Here is a 20,259-nt window from a genome sequence, read left to right on the forward strand (position 1 = left end):
GCTAAAAAAATTTGATGCACATTGCTCTCCCAAAAAGAATGAGACCTATGAAAGATACATCTTCCGTTCTCGGACACAGCAGCAAAATGAGACTTTTGATAGCTTTATAACTGATCTGAAACTGAAAGCACAGACATGTAATTTCTCTGAGCTCAAAGCATCCATGATTCGTGACCAGATTGTGTTTGGTATTCATGATAAAAAAAGTCAGGGAACGTCTGTTGAGAGAAACCGAACTAAATTTGGAAAATGCTGTGAAAATATCCCAAGCCAGCGAGCTAGCTCGAAAGCACGCGAAGACTTTCAGTGAAATCAATAATGATGCGATTGTAATGAGTGATAATGCTGCTGTCGGTGCTGTGTCCCGCAAGGGGAAGAAACGTGAGCAGAACAGAAATGAAAAGCAATCGGAGGATGAAATTTTTAATTGTAAACACTGTGGTTACAAACACCAGTTAAGACAATGCCCAGCGTTTGAAAAAATGTGCACAAAGTGTAATGGAAAGAATCACTTGCCAAACAATGCTTTTCAAAAGTAAAAACTAAGAAAGGGCAACGAGTTAATGTAATTGAGGACACTGATTTAAGTGAGACATTTTTTGTAGGAATGGTGTCGTGACAATATCAAAAAGGATACAGAAAATGTGCAGCCCTCAGAAATGGACAATGCTGAACATAAAGTTAATGCAGTAAAAGAGGACAAATGGATGATCCCACTGCAGGTAAATGGAGCATTAGTTACCTTGAGACTAGACACTGGGGCAAAAGCAAACTTAATCAGTATGAGTGACAGTAACAATATGAAAGAAAAGCCCAAAATACAGAAAAAGTCAGTACTACTGAAGGACTATAATGGACAGAAAATAGATAGCTTAGGTGTATGCAGACTTAAAGTGACAGTCAAAGACAAAGTGCATCATCTCATGTTTTCTGTTGTGGCTGAAAGACTTGATTCACTACTGGGTGACAAAGCTTGTGAGGACTTAGAACTGGTCAAGAGAGTCTACCGTATAAACTGTGCCATAAGCAGACCAGATGACTCGGTGGATTCTGTAGTGAATAATTTCCAGGATGTGTTCAAAGGATTTGGAGTTCTACCATTCACTTACAAGATCCAGCTAAAGCAGGATGCTCAGCCAGTGGTACATGCTCCACGAAAAGTTCCAGCACCCCTGCGTGACCGGCTCAAGAATGAACTGGACAGAATGGCCACGCTAGGAGTCATCAGGAAAGTCGAAGAGCCAACAGACTGGGTTAACTCCATGGTATGTGTAAAGAAAAAGAACAATGATCTAAGAATATGCATGGATCCAAAGGACTTAAATGCAAACATAAAACGTGAACACTACCAGATTCCCAAGCGAGAAGAAATCACCAGTGAAATGTCAGGTGCCAGATACTTTACAAAGCTCGATGCCTCACAAGGATTTTGACAACTAAAACTGGATGAAGAGAGCACCAAATACTGTACCTTCAACACACCATTTGGCAGGTATTGTTTCCTCAGAATGCCTTTCGGGATAATACCTGCATCTGAAATCTTTCATAGAGCGATGGAACACATACTTAAAGGTCTGGAAGGAGTTCGGGTCTATGTTGATGACATCATCATCTGTGGCTCCACACTGAAAGAACACAATGAGAGACTGACTAAAGTGCTACAGAGCATACACCGGAATGGACTGAAGCTCAACAAAGCCAAGTGTCAGTTTGGTGTCCAGGAAGTCACTTTCCTAGGAGACAATCTATCTGGTAAAGGAATAGAGCCAGATATGGAAAAAGTAAACGCCATACTCAAAATGCCCCGACCCACTGACAAAAAAGGAGTGCTACGCATCATGGGGATGATAAACTTCATTGGAAAGTTCATTCCTAACTTGTCAGCCAAGACAGCCTGTCTGCGAGACCTGCTACATAAAACAAATGAGTTCGCATGGACAGAAAGACATGAACAAGAGTGGATAAACCTCAAAACAGTGCTGACAACCACACCTGTACTCGCCTTCTTTGACCCAACAAAAAGAATCAAAGTGTCAACGGATGCATCAAAAGATGGCCTAGGTGCGGTCTTGCTACAAGCAGAGGGTGAAGGTTGGAAGCCTGTTGCCTATGCCTCCAGGTCTATGACTGATACTGAGTGTCGATGCGCCCAGATTGAAAAGGAATGTCTAGGCTTGGTAGTTGGACTAGAAAAGTTTCATGGCTACATATATGGACTCCCCACCTTCACAGTTGAGACAGACCACAGCCCTCTGGTTGCCATCATTAAAAAAAACCTGAATGAGATGTCTCCAAGGATTCAACGACTCATGATGAAGCTGCAAAGATATGACTTTGAACTGATCTACACACCAGGCAAATACATAGTGTTAGCAGATGCACTATCCTGAGCACCCACAATGAGTCATGTGAGCTCTACTGAAGAAGACGTGGATGTTCATGTGAGTATGGTCACTGCTGCGCTGCCCGTGTCAGACACAAAATCAAAGCAAATAGCAGAAGAAACAGTAAAAGATACAGTATTACAAACAGTAATAGAGAACATTCATCATGATTGGCCAAAAGATATTTTCACATCAGGTCAGAGTTGAGTGTCGCAAGTGGACTATTACTAAAACAGAACAGAATAGTCATTCCACAGGCTCTACGTCAAGGCATGCTCAAAAGGATTCATGAGGGACACCTCGGAATTGAAAAATGCAAAAGGAGAGCAAGAGACACTGTTTATTGGCCTGGCATAAATAAGGACATTGAGAACATGATAGGCAAATGTGAGACATGTCAGAAACACCAAAACAAACAAGCAAAGGAACCAATGATAGTAGCTGACATACCAACAGCACCATGGCAAAAGGTTGGTATGGACCTTTTTCATTTAAATGGCAAAGACTATCTAATAGTGATTGACTACTATTCTAACTATCCTGAGATGGTGCTGCTCTCAAGCACCACAGCAAGCAGTGTCATAATGCATGTGAAATACATCTTCGCCAGACATGGAATTCCCAGGATTGCCGTTAGCGACAATGGTCCGTGCTTCAACTGTAAGGAGTGGCAACAGTTTGCAGCACATTATGACTTTCAGCACATCACACCCAGTCCTTTGTATGCTCAGTCGAATGGTAAGGCAGAGAAAGGTGTTCAAGTTCTCAAGCAGCTACTGAAGAAAGCGACAGAAAGCAAGTCTGATCCTTATCTCGCCCTGCTGAGCTACCGAGCCTCACCTTTAGACTGTGGTTCTTCACCTGCCGAACTACTAATGGGTCGCAAGTTGTGCACCACGCTACCCTACTGTGCAAAAGAACAGCAAAGTGAGGAACTGAGACAGAGACTTCAACTGTTAAAGCTGAAACAGAAATCATACTATGACAAGTCATCCAAAACTCTAAAACCACTGACAAGGGATGATGTTGTCAGGATTGAGGATCCAGATGCATGGAATAGGAAAGCTACAGTTCTTGAGGAAGTAGGACCAAGGTCATACACTGTTAGAACTGAGGAAGGACAGACTCTCAGGAGGAACCGCCGTTCCCTCCTAAAAACACAAGAGACTATTCAAGACCAGATTGATGACAATGCCGCAACTGCATCTTGTCATTCACCGCCAGAACAATCTCATGAAGACACATCAGACTTACCCGTGTTGGGAAGATCCACACGTGAAGTAAAAAAGCCTGATAGACTTAATTTTTGAGTACAATGTAAAGCTTTGAAAATGTGTTGACTGTTTTGAAAATGTTTATGTTTATAGAGCACTAACAAAAGTGTTACTGATATTATCTTTATTGTTTTCTTGAAAGTTGATTGATATTGATTTTGTTAAACCTCAAAGAAAGGGGGATGTAATGATCAATAACATGTCATTCTATAGTGGACACTAGGTGGAGCCGTAGAGCTGTGTAGAGCTGTATATAGCTGTATGTACATAAGACTACACTACCCAGCTGTATGTATATTAAGACTACATTACCCATGAGGCACTAGGCTACCCACAAGGCAGCAGTCAAGATGGATGCCTCTACAGATACTGTACCTAGTCCACATGTGCTCAATAAAAGGGTCTAGCAAAAGCTAGCTGTGTTCATAATAAGAATGTCTATTTATTAATGAACATAAGAGTGGTGTTCCCATGCACCTGCTGCCCTTGTCCTTCTAATTGGTAGAGGTCGCAGCTTTGGCAGGTGCTGTCAAGAAGCCATGGCGAGTTGCTGCAGTGCATCTTGTAGATGGTGCACACTACAGACACAGTGCGCCGGTGATGGAGGGAGTGAATGTTTAAGGTGGTGGATGGGGTGCCAATCAAGCGGGCTACTTTGTCCTGAATGGTGTCGAACTTCTTGAGTGTTGTTGGAGCTGCACTCATCCAGGCAAGTGGAGAGTATTTCATCACACTCCTAACTTATGCCTTGTAGATGATGGAAAGGCTTTAGGGAGTCAGGTGGTGAGTCACTCGCTGCAGAATACCCAGCCTCTGACCTGCTCTTGCAGCCACAGTATTTATGTGGCTGGTCCAGTTAAGTTTCCGGTCAATGGTGACCCCCCCCAGGCTCTTGATGGTGGGAGATTCGATGATGGTAATGTCATTGAATGTCAAGGGGAGGTGGTTAGAATCTTTCATTGGAGATGGTCATTGCCCGGCACTTGTGTGGCACGAATGTTACTTGCCACTTATCAGCCCAAGCCTGAATATTGTCCAGGTCTTGCTGCATGCGGGCACGGACTGCTTCATTATCTGAGGAGTTGCGAATGGAACTGCACACAGTGCAATCATCAGAAAACATCCCCAGGTCTGACCTTATGATGGCGGGAAGGTCACTAATGAAGCAGCTGAAGATGGTTGGGCCTAGGGCACTGCCCTGAGTGTCCTAAAAACTACAGGAAATGTCTTAATGTTGACATTACAAGAGTTACCTGTTTCCTGTTGCAGACTGTACCTATTTGGGATGTGTACCTTGATTGCTGAGATACATCAAAACAAGAACGTGTGAGCAGTACAGGGATGCTGGAAATGTATTTCAAGAATCCATTATTCTTGTTTGATTAAGCAAGAAAACTTTTTAGGTTCTGAGTTGGAATTTGTTATATGACATGCCATTGCAGTTCACTGCTGAATTTGTAGCCCAGACCAGTGCAATATTTGACAATTGCACAAGCACTATAGGAATATAACAAAAGCCCATTGGAGCCAGCCTTCCCACACTTATTTGATCCATCTTAATTTCCAGCTAACTGTCTTCTCAACAATCCCTCTTCTCCTCCAGCAAAAGTAGCTTACTGCTGTGGGAAGCTAAGAATTTTGAAACTCCAGACAGGTTTTTCTTGTTTCTCCACCTTTTCCTGCTTCTCCTGATATCCTCTGCTTTAACTTTGTTGTGTGGGATCCAGTGAGTCCTGGGCTAAGATTGCAGCAATGAACTACAGCACAGAGGCCTAACTCACTGCCAAAAATGTAGGTCTCTCTGTCAATTGATGACTGTGGAATCTTGAATTATCCCAGCCTCCCTCATGCTCTGAAACTGGCCTACTCCCTATCATGAGAACATAGCAATGTCAAGTCACGAGGGATGTTCGGATAACCCAACTCCCATTCCTGAATCTCACTCCCTGCGAGAGCAGAAGTGAGTGGTGATATATAGATGGGCATGAGGAATGTTGTATCTGTTGCAGCAATGGAGGTGCAATAAAAAGCTGGGGGTGGTGTTGCATCCTCGCACTCCCTATTCCCAGGAATTCTGTCTTGAAATTTTCCTTGGCTGAGCGGCATTGCAATAAGACATCATTCTAGCATGTTCAATTGATTATCAAATAATTTACTAGTAGTGGTCTAATTAATCTCTAGAATTGCAATATTGCTGTACAGAAGTAGCATCATGCAGTCAATTAATCATCCTTTTTCAGAGTTTTGAGAGCTTATACATTTGATTTATATATAATGCTGGGCCCAGAAGAGCAGGTTAATTTAAGTTTAAAATAAACAGGTTTGTCCTCTTGTCTGGCTTGCTGCAAGTTAACCACCCACTAGTGGCTTGCAGCTCAAGTTTATGCTTGTAAAATCATCCAATAACCTGCCTGAATGAGCTTTACACCCAGAACAATAATTAGGGAAATATAGTCCTATGGCATTCATTGCTTTTGAACACTGACTTCACCAGATTGCTTCGAACTCCCTTAATGAAGATGTTAAATTATTGTGAATTTAAAAAAATCAAACATGTCAACAGTTGGGAAATCTATACACGAGATTAATTGAATTCCTAAAATGGCTTTGAATTAATTCTGAATATGAAAATGTAATATGAGTGATCCAGTGCAATTAAAATACTGTGCTACCCATTTATCTTGAGCCCCTTTATGTTGAAATGAAACTTTGACGAAAAGGCAAAGCCCTAGTCCCAGCTCCGCACATTAGTACTAAATACTTACCGTCTATGTCGATTTCAGCATAAAATCTGGCGCACTTACATTGAGAATTTCATTGAGTCCCTAACACTATTAAGGGAGCTTTGGTGAAATTGACCACAGCATCTTTGAAAGAGATTGCGCCTCATTACTTGGCCCCAATCGGGCAGCACATCCAGCAGAAGGAGGTTCAGCAACTCCAAGGGAAGGGAGCTTTCCATAAATTGACAGTGGTAAGATAATAGGAAACTGCATGTCTGCTTAAGTCGACAAACTGCTTATGTCAACAAAATTTGAATGGTTCCCAAGATGTTTCACATGAGACGGTAGGACTGTATAAGACTGAATGTGGTTCCAGTGACATTAGAGCCCATATGATCGTGTTTTCTGAAGAGCTCCCAATTTTTTTTTAAATCTACAAGAAAGACTTGCATTTATAAAGCGCATTTCAAGACGTCCCAAAGCGCTTTACAGTCAATGAAGCACTTTTGAAGTGTAGTCACTGTTGTAATGTAGGAAACACGGCAGCCAACTTGTGCACGCCCAATGTGATAATGACCAGATAATCTGTTTTGTGATGTTGATTGAGAAATAAATATTGGCTAGGACGCTGGGGCTAACTCCCCTGCTCTTCAAAATAGTACCATGGGATTTTTTACGTCCACCTGAGAGAGCAGATGGGGCCTCTGTTTAAAGTCTCATCCGAAAGACGGCACCTCTGACAGAGCAGCGCTCCCTCAATACTGTACTGGAGTGTCAGCTAAGATTTTTGTGTTCAAGTCTCTGGAGTGGGACATGAACCCACAACCTTTTGACTCAGAGGTGAGATTGCTACTAACTGAGCCACAGCTGAACCACTACTTCCATCCAAGTATCTTGGAAGCTTTTCCCTATTTTCATTCTGGCTAGTTTTTTTTGCTATTAGTCTGGGGAGATTGATTTATATTTTATTTACACTCCACTGACCTGAGTCCATTCTGCTCCTACCATAGACTGTGTAATCAAATCTGTAGCCTCTGTTGTCCATGCTCTATGTCCGCAGAGTATGACGAAGTTTATTTTTAAGAAAAAAAGCAAGTTGTTGGCTGAGGTGGTCGCTGCTGCTGCAACGTGCAATCTCCTTCCTGCAGTCCTCCCAGATAAAATGTGACTCACAATCCACTACCACCACAAGGCAGTGCAATTCCTACAAAGAAGAAGGGAGGAAAGAAATTCGTGCAAACCCCAGAAGAATAGGGAGAAAGCAAAGGTTCCTGGTGGGACCCTCGGCCAAATAGCCAGGTTGCAGCACCACTTCACAGTCCCTAGCTGCCCCGAAATGCAGAATACATACGTTAACTCTGAACTGCAACATAAACTCCGATAACTTCCCTCCAGGGAGACCAAGCCAAAAGCCCACAAAGTGACACTCCTGGGGACATGAAAGACACACATGCCACCAGGGCTCACCACTGAAAATAGCCCAGAGATCGTCCTGCTGGATTGATGGTCACACCCCAGGAAAGAGAGTATATACACGCTATTTGTTTTTAATCAGTCTCGGAATGTCGGCTTTGCTTGCAAGACCAGCATTTTTTGTACATCTATTAGTTGCCTGAGAAGGTAGTGATACATCTGAGTGGCTTGTTAGGCCACTTCAGAGGGTAGTTAAAGTCAACCATGTTGACTTGGGACTGGAGTCACATATAGGCCAGAGGGGAAAGGACGGCATGTTTCCTTCTCTTAAAGGAACCAGTTGGGTTTTTACAACCATCCAACATGGCCACTTTTACTGATACCAGCTTTTTATTTCCAGATTTTAAAAACTGAATCTAAATTCTCAAACTGCTATGGTGGCACGTTCTCTGGATTATTAGTCCAGTAATATAAGCACTACACTATTGTACCCACAAACATTTCCCAATGAAAACGTTCTCAAGTTATTAACACTTTTTTGCGATATGTTTTCATTGGGAAACGAATAAAAAGCGATTGTTTTTTCTTAAGTCTATGTTGTACTGTAGGGCAACAGTGGCTGCACATTCCTGATCCCCCTTCCTTCTACCCTTGACCCCATTTCCCCAGTGACATGTGGTTAGTGTTAAATACAGTAGGATCACTCACAGGTTTGACACCATTCGTGACGCACAACGTTCTTAGATCAGCGTGAGACCAGTGAAAATGAAGGTACGCGGCCCAGAATAACTTACTCATAACTTTTTTTAATTTCTAAAATTAAACCATACTGCTACTGGATAGCTTGTCAGTTGTGATGATAAAATACTAATTTCTCTTTTGAGGGCTTAAGTTCAAGTAGTCTAAACTGACATTTAAATTTGATTCTTTAGTAGACAAGTTTCCCTTATTCTCACCCAAGCATTAAATGGAGCATTTTACAACAGTTGAGTTCTCTATCTTGGGGAGTAGAGAACTGGTCCTTTTGCCACAGAAGTGTTCCTTGTATGGAAGAATCAACACTAGCTGTGATGAAGCCTAATGGCCCATAACCTGTTGCTTTTCCAGTTCAATGAAGAATGTGTAATGGCGGCTAACAGCAATGGAGGTTAAGTGGGCTTAAACTGCAGTGAAGAGAATTGCTGCTGCTTCAGATTTCAGAATGTATTTTTTTTTATAATGTGACAGGAAAAATTGTGTTTTGCACTTTCAGACCAGTTGGATTTCTTGGCTCTGTAATTACCCTGAGATACATGGGGCAGGATTTTCATTGGGCCGTGGAGTCGCGATTGGAGGCGTGGGGAGGGGGGGGGGGGTTAAAATCCCGAAATCAGGGGTCCCGACCCCATCCTGCACCCAAACCCGCCTCCATGCCAGTTTCAAAGGAGGCGGGTACCCGCCCCGCACTGGGACCCACCTCCCCAAGGCGGGAAGGGATTAGTGCCAATTAACTGCCTGTTAACAGGTAGTTAACAGGCAGTTTTTAGCCTAATCCCTATTTTTAAGGTTGAAGTGTGGGATTCCCGACGGCTACAAATCACGCCAAGTTAGAGGAGGCGGGCCGTTGGGTTGAAGGACTTGGAGGGGTCAAGATGTCAGTGTTCAGGTGAGTGATGTGTGCATGAGTGCAAAGGTAAGTGTTTGGTGTGTCTAAAGTGATTAAATAAGTTTTACATACCTTTTCAGCCTTCCTTTAGGTCTTGGGAGTCCCTCATCTCACCGGCACTGAAAGCAGAATGGCTGCAAACGTCAAAAGTGACAGCCTGCAGCTTTCTGTGCAGGAGAGATTTCTAACTGAGTCTGTGGAGAAGGACTCATGTTAGAAGTAAGACTGTCAGTGTTTCACAGCTTCAAACAGCTGTGAAACACTGATATTTCATCTGTCAAAACCTCTTGACGATTAAATTTCAGTCTGTGACGTCACCTGTTGCCGGGTGGCCCTTAATTGGCCTGCTGAGCCCGAGGTCAATCCAGTTAAAATCGCATGGATTGGCCTCCTACCCGACTCCTGAGTTAAAATCCTGCCCATGCTATCAAGCGCTTAATGCATTTGTCTGAAATTTCTCTGCGCTATTTTAGAAGAGCCATTAACACATTTCAGAAAAAAGGTAGATATCTCCACTGTAATAACAGAGAATAATTTCAGGCAAATGTGTTGAACATTCATGCACTAATATCTCATTATGTAATTTCAGGGAAAATTAGGTGCCCAGAACTGCATGCAATACATCATATGTGGCCTAACCAATGTCTTGCACAAATTCAAAATAACTTCTTTGCTTTTACACTGAATGCTCCAAGGTAAAACATCCAGAATTCTGCTTGCATTTTTATGGCATTTTCTACTTGCTCTCCCACCTTTTAGAGGTCTGTGTAACTACATCCCCAGATCTCTCTCTCTACTCTATTACCATTTACGATGTACCTTCTTTCACTGTATATTAAGTTTTAAGAGTAAAATAGTTTTTTTCTATATTGTTTGAGACCTGGTTCCACAATGATGCTAGTTGGGTAAACATATTTAACAGACAGCAAAAAGAAACTATATGGGAATGTGTTATTTTATGTGAAAGAGAACTTCATTACACAGAGATGGACTTGTCTAATCCAGGTATGATAAGATGGAAACCCTGTGGATAGGATTGAGATACATGAGGGAAAGGAAACTAGCTATGGACATCTGCTATAGATCTTCAGGTCAAGTGAAAGGATTTGACAGAGAACTTTGTTATTAAATAAGGGTAATGTGTACAGGAATATATGCAGTTGTTTGAGGTGATTTTAATTTACCAAAGATAGATCGGGAAATTGGTAAAGGGTGTAACAGTGTGTCAAAATATGCTCCTTGGTAGAATTGTTACATGGTCAAGGAACCCACACCACACCGGGTGCTATTGAACATGATATTAAGTAACTAACAGGGGACAGTAGAGCAGAGAACATCTTGGCAGCAGTAACCACAATATGGTAGTGTTTAAGGTTAGACTCATGATGGAAATGAGAGTGAGTACAATAGATGCATTCAACTTTAGAAAGGCAGATTCTGAGGGGTTAGCTAAGGAAATTGGATTGGACAGCACTGTTGGAGGGGAAAAGCATAGAAGCAAAGTAGATTATGTTTAGAAGTACAGTACTATATGTAGAGTATAGAACAGTTACATGCCACTTGAGAAGGAGGTTTAACAGAATCCTGGAATTATATAGAACGTACGGCACAAAAACAGGCCATTCGGCCCAACTGGTCTATGCCGATGATTATGCTCCACATGAGCCTCCTCCCATTCCTCTTCATCTGACCCTATCAGTATATCTTCTATTTCCTTTCTCCTCATGTGCTTATCTAGCTTCCCATTAAATGCATCTATGCGGGCAACAATGCAAGTAATGTGGGGTGTAAGGGGAATAAAAGATAGTTCCTAAACTATGAAGCTATGACTAGTATGGTGGACCAAGACAAATATTAAACCAACATAACTGAGGTCATGTTTGACAAATTTGCTGGAGTTCTTTGAGGAAGTAACATATAGGGTGGATAAAGGGGAACCAGTGGACGTAGTGTATTTAGACTTCCAAAAGGCATTTGACAAGGTGCCACACAAAAGATTATTGCTTAAGATAAAAAATCACGGGATTGGAGGTAATATTCTGGCATGGATAGATGATTGGCTATCTAACAGAAGGCAGAGAGTTGGGATAAATGGTTCATTCTCAGACTGGCAATCAGTAACTGGTGGTGTTCCGCAGGGGTCAGTACTGGGTCCCCAACTCTTTACAATCTATATTAACGATTTGGAGGAGGGGACCGAGTGTAACATATCAAAGTTTGCAGATGATACTAAGATGGGAGGGAAAGTAGTGAGTGAGGAGGACATAAAAAACCTGCAAGGGGACATAGACAGGCTAAGTAAGTGGGCAGAGATTTGGCAGATGGAATACAATACTGGAAAGTGTGAGATTATGCACTTTGGCAGGAAAAATCGTAGAGCAAGTTATTATCTTAATGGCAAGAAACTGGAAAGTACTGAAGTACAAAGGGATCTGGGGGTCCTGGTGCACGAAACTCAAAAGGTTAGTATGCAGATGCAGCAAGTGATTAAGAAGGCCAATGGAATGTTGGCTTTCATTGCTAGGGGGATAGAATATAAAAATAGGGAGGTATTGCTTCAGTTGTACAAGGTATTGGTGAGACCGCACCTGGAATACTGCGTACAGTTTTGGTGTCCATACTTAAGAAAGGACATATTTGCTCTCGAGTCAGTACAAAGAAGGTTCACTCGGTTAATCCCGGGGATGAGGGGATGGACATATGAGGAGAGGTTGAGTAGATTGGGACTCTACTCATTGGAGTTCAGAAGAATGAGAGGCGATCTTATTGAAACATATAAGATTGTGAAGGGGTTGGATCGGGTGGATGCTCCCGATGATGGGTGAAACTAGAACTAGGGGGCATAGTCTTAGAATAAGTGGCTGCTCTTTCAAAACTGAGATGAGGAGGAACTACTTCACTCAGAGGGTGGTAGGTCCATGGAATATGCTGCCCCAAAAAGCTGTAGAAGCTACATCATTACATAAATTTAAAACAGAAATAGACAGTTTCCTAGAAGTAAAGGGAATTAAGGGTTATGGGGAGCAGGCAGGAATTTGGACATGAGTCTAGGTTCGGATCGGTCATGGCCCTGTGGGTAGCGGAGCGAGCCCAGGGGCCGTGTAGTCTGATCCTGCTCCTATTTCGTGTGTCTAATTCTGTTAGATTCAGGAGATGGTTCTGTGATAGTGGATTGGCGGTTAGGATCAGATCAGCCATGATCTTATTGAATGGCGGAGCAGGCTCGAGGGGCCGATTGGCCTACTCCTGCTCCTATTTCTTATGTTCTTATGTTAAGAAACTGGTCAGGACAGCTTAAATGAAAAATTATGTTCAAACATTAAAAAAAAATTCTATAAATATATAAGAGAATAATGAAACTGGGGGGGCTAGTGAAAGATCCCAAAGGACCAAGGGATAATAAATATACCAAATGAATTCTTTGTAAATTAAAATTCACATCAGCACAGAAGTTACATTTCTGTGTGAGAAGGAGTTAAAAGGAGAAAATAATACAAGAAATTGAAATTTCAGATAAGACAGTCACTGACAGACTGAGGAAGTTGAAGGAAAAACAAGGCACCAGACCCAGTTGGGCCGAATGGCCTGTTTTTGTGCCGTACGTTCTATATAATTCCAGGATTCTGTTAAATCTCCTTCTCAAGTGGTATGTAACTGTTCTAAACTCTACATATAGTACTGTACAACCCTACTTAATGAAGTGGCCAGTGAAATTGGTGCTATCCTTGACACGATCTTCAAGCAATCAACAGAAATGGGAGTAGTTTCCCAGGATTAGAAAGTAGCTAACATAGCACCTATGTCTAAAAAGGGGCATAGTTATGATCCAGAAAATTACAGCCCAATAAACAACATTTGTTTTTGGTAAAAATTTTGGAGGCATCTGGAAAGAGGAATAATGAAACAGGTAGATAGATGTGGTATGATGAGAGGGAGTTAACATAGATTTAAAGGGTGGAAGGCTAAAAATTACACATTTTAACAATGGAAATTCTGTGGCAATGATGATTTTTGCAGGGCTTTTGATAACGTGTCACACAAGATTAGTCCACTAGGTAGGAGGGCATGTATTATGAATTTGGGTCTACCACAAGTATGTACTCGGGTTCATTGGTGTAAGTTGCTCTCTTAAGCGGTCTGGTTGCTTGATTTTTAATAGAAGTTGATCCCACTGCTCTGAATCTGCTACTGTCTTATTGTGATCCAGAAGCGTAACGATAAAACTCCCTTGTGATCTGGACCAGATCTCCATGTCTTAAGGACATGTACTCCTTTAATCTCTCCCGAGGCGGACCAAGTTAACACCTCAGCTCTACCTCACTACCACTTCTCTCAACCCCTCCACGGTCTCTAAATTGTCAGATTGCTTGTCCGACATCCAGTTGTGGATGAGCAGAAATTTTCTCCAATTAAATATTGGGAAGACCGAAGCCATTGTTTTCGGTCCCCGTCACAAACTCCGTTCCCTAGACACTGACTCCATCCCTCTCCCTAACATCTGTCTGAGGCTGAACCACACTGTTCACACCCTTGGTATCATTTTTTTGTCTTTTAATACTCCTGTGAAGTGCCTTGGGATGTTTTACTATGCTAAAGGTGCTATATAAAGACAAGTTGTTGTTGTAGATGAAACACGTAGAACACTGCATCATGCAACTTTCATCATATTCAATCAGTTCATCTTATGTTTGCGTACCGTTAGAAAAATAAAGAACATGTGTAGCCCATTTGGGATTCTTAAAGTAGAAGGATTGATTCACTCTGCTGTCTGCCCTACCAACAGTGTTGAGGCTATTTTTTCCTTGCAGCCTTTCTGCTGCCTTAGCCAACTTTACAGCCTTCCTAAATAACAACAGAAAATGCTGGAAAAACTCAGCAGGCCAGGCAACATCCGTGGAGAGAGAAATAGAGTCAACGTTTCGGGTCCGCTTTACAGCCTTCCTGATGTCTTGACTGAACTTGGACATGCATTGGTTCTTAAAAAGCCCCCCTTCTAAGACTAACTGAGATCAAAAACAGTTGTCAGCACCAAGGTGCTAGATGTGTTCCAAATGATCAGACATTGCTAACGAATTGGCTATTGATTGGGATCTATGCAAAACAGTTGCACATCCCACATTTAAACCACCTTTTATTTGCCTATGGGTGGCCAACCCAGCATGGTACTGTCTGGGAAAACCACTCCCTTTCAGGAAAGCTTTTTCCTGAAACATATATTACGACAGTTCATCTGGGGGAAAAACATTAAGCAGAATCTTGATTGTAACAGCATGGAAAAGGAACAAGATCTTGAAGCTCAAGTTTAGAAGGGGGAAGTTACATAGTCAATTTACATTTAACTACTTTACTCAGAGGGTAGTGAATGTGGAATGGACTACCCAGGGAGGCATTGGAAACAGATTCTATGGAAATAATTAAGGATTAGACAGATATTTGAGGGATTTGGGGATTTGAAAGGTACTAGTTTTGGGACCAGCCAGATGGACTGCAGAATCTTTTCCAATTCTGCACTTTTCAATGTTCCTGACTACTGGAATCTGAAATAAAAACAGATGATGCTGGAAATGCACAGATTAGTCATTATCTGAAAAACTTGTCAACATTTTCAACGAGGCCCTTTATCTGGACTCATTGTCATCACTCCTTTTTACCCAGACTTTCAAAAAGTTTAAGGTGCTGTATGTTTTAACATTTTATTTGACATTTTATCCACAATGCAAGAACATCAGGAGTCATCTAATACTTGCACCTTTTGACAGCCCTTTGGGATTGAAGTTGTATTACATTTTTAAGGACCAGGTGAATACTCTTAAGAATGATGGAAGGACCAGTAAAACTGTCTGACAGGCTTTTACTGAACATTATTGAACCATTCTGCACATAGCCAAGAAGCCTATAATGGCTTTAGTCTTTGGAAAGCTTGTCAGGCCTTTCAGTGAGGTGTTGGCATTGGAATATGTAAAAGAAAATTATATGTGGGGTATATTTATGGACTGTGTAGTTAGATCCACTTCTGCAATTGATAGTAGATGAGCTGCTGCAGCCAAGCAGCTGACTGGGGTGGAGGATGGGCAGGGGGCAGTGGATGAGGGTTGTGGTGCGGAGGGAATAATCATTTTAATGTTATAAAATGCTCTTTCTGCCTGTGAAGGTCAATCCTGTAAATCAGAGATTTTGGTTAAATCATAGAATCATAGAAATTTACAACACAGAAGGAGGCCATTCGGCCCATCTTGTCCGTGCTGGCCGACAAAGAGCTATCCAGCCTTAGCCCACTTTCCAGCACTTGGTCCGTAGCCTTGTAGGTTACGGCACTTCAGGTGCATATCCAAGTACTTTTTAAATGTGATGAGGGTTTCTGCCTCTACCACCCTTTCAGGCAGAGAGTTTCAGACCCCCACCACCCTCTGGGTGAAAACATTTCTCCTCAAATACCCTCTGAACCTTCTACCAATTACTTTAAATCTATGCCCCCTGGTTATTGACCCCTCTACTAAGGGAAATAGGTCCTTCCTATCCACTCTATCAAGGCCCCTCATAATTTTATGCACCTCAATTAGGTCTCCCCTCAGCCTCCTCTGTTCCAAAGAAAACAACCCCAACCTATCCAATCTTTCCTCATAGTTAAAATTCCCCAGCCCAGACAACATCCTCATATATCTCCTCTGCACTCTCTCTAGTGCAATCACATCCTTTCTGTAATGTGGTGACCAAAACTGCATGCAGAATTCTAACTGCGGCCTAACTAGTGTTTTATATAGTTCAAGCATAACCTCCCTGCTCTTATATTCTATGCCTCGGCTAATAAAGGCGAATATCCTATATGCCTTCTTAACCACCTTATCTACCTGTCCTGCTACCTTCAGGGATCTGTGGACATGCACTCCAAGGTCCTTCTGATCCTCTGCACTTCTCAGTGTCCCTCAGTGTATTCCTTTGCCTTGTAGGCCCTCTCCAAATGCATTACCTCACACTTCTCTGGATTGAATTCCATTTGCCACTGTTCTGCCCATCTGACCAGTCCATTGATATCTTCCTGCAGTCTACAGTTTTCTTCTTCATTATCAACCACACGGCCAATTTTTGTATCATCTGCAAACTTCTTAATCATACTTCCTACATTCAAGTCCAAATCATTGATATATACAGGTAGACTACCCTTTATCCGGACTTCCGAAAACCGAAACCCTCTAAAAACCTTCGGTTTTTTCGTTCAGCGTAAGTCGTGCGTACGACTTACGCTGAACGAAAAAACCTTCGGTTTTTAGAGGGTTCCGGTTGTGGAAGTTTGGATAAAGGGTAAGTCCTGCGCACGACACCCCGCCAGCCCCGACAACCGCCGGCCTCGACAACCGCGGACCCCGCCAGCCCCGACAACCGCCGACCCCCCCCGCGGACCCCGCCAGCCCCGACGACCGCCGACCCCCCCACCCGCGTACCCCGCCGGCCCCGACCCCGACTGACTTACGCTGAGCGTCAGCGTAAGTCGTGCGCACAACCCCCCGCCGACCCACCTTCCGAAATTCTCCTTTATCCGAAACTCGGCTGGTCCCGAGGTTTTCGGATAAAGGATAGTCTACCTGTACCACAAAAAGCAAGGGACCTAGTACTGCCCCCTACGGATCCTCACTGGAAACAACCTTCCCGTCACAAAAACACCCTTTGACCATTACCCTTTGTTTCCTGCCTCTGAGCCAATTTTGGATCCAACTTGCCACTTTGCCTTGGATTCCATGGGCTTCTACTTTCGTGACCAGGCTGCCATGCGGGACCTTATCGAAAGCCTTGCTAAAATCCATATAGACTACATCAAACGCACTACCCTCATCGACCCTCCTTGTTACCTCCTCAAAAAATTTAATCAAGTTAGTCAGACACGACCCTCCCTTAACAAATCCATGCTGACTGTCCCTGATTAATCCATGTCTTTCTAAATGAAGATTTATCCTGTCCCTCAAAATTTTTTCCAACAATTTTCCCACCACCGAGGTTGGGCTGATTGGCCTATAATTACTCGGTCTATACCCTTCTCCCTTTTTAAATAGCGGTACCATGTTAGCAGTCCTCCGGCACCATACCTGTAGCCAAAGAGGATTGGAACATGATGGTTCAGAACCTCTGCTATTTCCTCTCTTACTTCTCTTAACAGTCTGGGATACATTTCAACCGGGCCTGGGGATTTATTCACTTTCGAAGATGCTAAACCCCTTAATACTTCCTCTTTCACGATGTTTATTTCATCTAATATTTCACATTCCTCCTCCCTAATTGCAATTTCTGCATCGTCCCTCTCTTTTGTGAAAACAGACGCAAAGTATTCATTAATAACCATACCCATGTCTTCCGCCTCCAACACAGGTTACCTTTATGGTCCCTAATCGGCCCTACTCTTACTCTTGCTGTTAAATGTATTTGTAAAACATCTTTGGGTTTTCCTTGATTTTACTTGCCAACATTTTTTCATTCCCTCTCTTTGCTTTCCTAATTTCCTTTTTAATTTCACCCCATGCACTTTCTATACTCCTCTAGGGTTTCTGCAGTATTGAGCCTTATCTGTCATAAGCTTCACTTTTTTTCTTTATCCTTCATAAAACAGGTTTCTAAATTCAGAAAATAGTTTCATGTATTTTACATACTCCATCAGAGTTTAAAGGCTACACATATGCTAGTGGATTATAGCACTTAGTGATTGGTTGATCATCACCATGTTGTAAACCAGATAATAGTTGTGTAGGGCCATTTATGACTGTATTCAGTTGGAATTTTAATGGGAAAAAAAGCATTAATAAGAACTTATGCGGTGACCCTGAAGAAGGGAACAGCAGTGTATAGGAAGACAGTTCATATTTCTGCAGCTATAGTTTGAGTTTTTTCATCTGTGCTTGCTTTTGTAGGTCCTTCAGGAGTTGGGCTGAATGAGCTTAAAAGGAAACTGTTGATTAGTGATTCTCAGCACTATGGTGTAACAGTTCCACGTGAGTATGACCCACTTTTCTTTCTCCATTTTAAACAAATGCTTAGTGTTAGTTGTATATCCTCAAACGATGACACTAGTGTAGAAATAAAATAAGCAATTTAAGTTTATTGAAAGTAGAAAGAGTTTCATTTATCCATTTTGATCATAATCAAAAAAAGTCTTCCAATTACTTGCTAAGAACATTTATTTTTAACAGTGGGTTCTGGGCTCAATGCTGTCAGCCATTCTTGCTATGTTTTTATCTTTTGCCTACTAATTGATATCGTCAGCAGCAACAATGGGAGAGTCGCAAAAAAAAAATCTTTTAAGATGTTTGAACATTTGGAGTATTAAACTTATGGTCTTGCCTGCAATGTCATACATAATAATAGGCACCTCTTGTCCCTTTCTGTTGTTTATCTATGTTGGCAGTTATGCGATTGAAGTCTGCATATAAATTTTAAAGTAAGAACTTCGGAGATAACCTCAGGTACTAAATGCTAGGATGTTTCTGCTGCTCAGGATGCCTATTTTCCTTGGCTCACCAACAATAACAACAATTTATATTTATATAGTACCTTTTAATGTAGTAAAACATCCCAAGATGCTTCACAGGAGCGTTGTAAAACAAAATTTGACACTGAGCCACTTGAGATATTCGGGCAGATGACCAAAAGCTTGGTCAAAGAGGTAGATATTAAGGAGCGTCTTAAAGGAGGAAAGAGAGACGGAGAGGTTTACAGAGGGAATTCCAGAGCTTAGGGCTGAGGCAGCTGAAGGCACGGCCGCCAAAGGTGGAGCGATTTAAAATAGGGGATGCTCGAGGCCAGAATTCGAGGAGTTCAGATATTCGAGGGTTGTAGGGCTGGAGTAGGTTACAGAGATGGGGAAGGGCGAGGCCATGGAGGGATTTGAAAACAAGGGTGAGGATTTTAAAATCGAGGCGTTGCTTAACCGGGAGCCAGTATAGGTCATTGAGCATAGGGATGATGGGTGAATGGGACTTGGCGCGAGTTAGGACACGGGCAGCAGAGTTTTGGATGACTTCAAGCTTACGGAGGATGGAAGATGGAAAGCCTAGTGGGAATTGTCAATTCTAGAGGTAACGAAGACATGGATAAATGTTTCAGCAGCAGATGAGCTGAGGTAGGGGCAGAGTTGGGCAATGTTATGGAGATGGAAATAGGTGGTCTTTGTGATGGCCCGGATATGTGGTCGGCAGCTCATCTCGGGGTCAAATATGACACCAAGGTTGCGAACAATCTGGTTCAGCCTCAGACAGTTGCTAGGGAGCGGAATTCATGGCAGGGACCTAAGACAATGGCTTCGGTCTTCCCAATATTTAGTTGGAGGAAATTTCTGCTTATCCGGTACTGATGTCGGACAAGCAGTGTGACAATTTAGAGGCAGTGGAGGGTTCGAGAGAAGTGGTGATGAGGTAGAGCTGGGTGTCGTCAGCGTACATGTGGAAATCGGCACTGTGTTTTCGGATGATGTCGCTGAGGGACAGCATGTAAATGAGAAATAAGAGGGAGCCAAAGATAGATCCTTGGGGGACACCAGAGGTAACGGTGCAGGAGCAGGAAGAGAAGGCATTGCAGGTGATTCTCTGGCTTTGACTGGATCGGTAAGAATGGAACCAGTGAGTGCAGTCCCACCCAGCTGGACGACAGTGGAGCGGTGTTGGAGGAGGATGGAGTGGTCAGCCATGTCAAAGGCTGCAGACAGGTAGAGAAGGATGAGGCGGGTTAGTTTATCATTGTCACAGTCACATAGGATGTAATTTGTGACTTTGATAAGAGCCGTTGCGGTATTGTGGCAGCAGCGGAAACATGGTTGGAGGGATTCAAACATCAAGTTCTGG

At 42.6% G+C, this 20,259-nt stretch overlaps 1 protein-coding gene across 6 annotated transcripts in view; it reads left to right on the forward strand.

Moving 5' to 3' along the window:
* The window catches only part of mpp7a (MAGUK p55 scaffold protein 7a), a 550,968-nt gene that overhangs the window by 506,880 nt on the left and 23,829 nt on the right, over positions 1–20,259 (forward strand). For all 6 annotated transcript variants that reach the window (XM_085987688.1, XM_085987686.1, XM_085987689.1 and 3 more), the window contains one exon: positions 18,334–18,414. In XM_085987688.1, coding sequence (XP_085843814.1) covers positions 18,334–18,414 — 81 coding nt within the window. The remainder of the gene's footprint in view (positions 1–18,333; positions 18,415–20,259) is intronic.

Source organism: Somniosus microcephalus, chromosome 5 (genome assembly GCF_052327205.1).
Source record: "Somniosus microcephalus isolate GS21.2 chromosome 5, FLI_Smic_1.0, whole genome shotgun sequence".
Taxonomy (NCBI): Eukaryota; Metazoa; Chordata; class Chondrichthyes; order Squaliformes; family Somniosidae; genus Somniosus; species Somniosus microcephalus.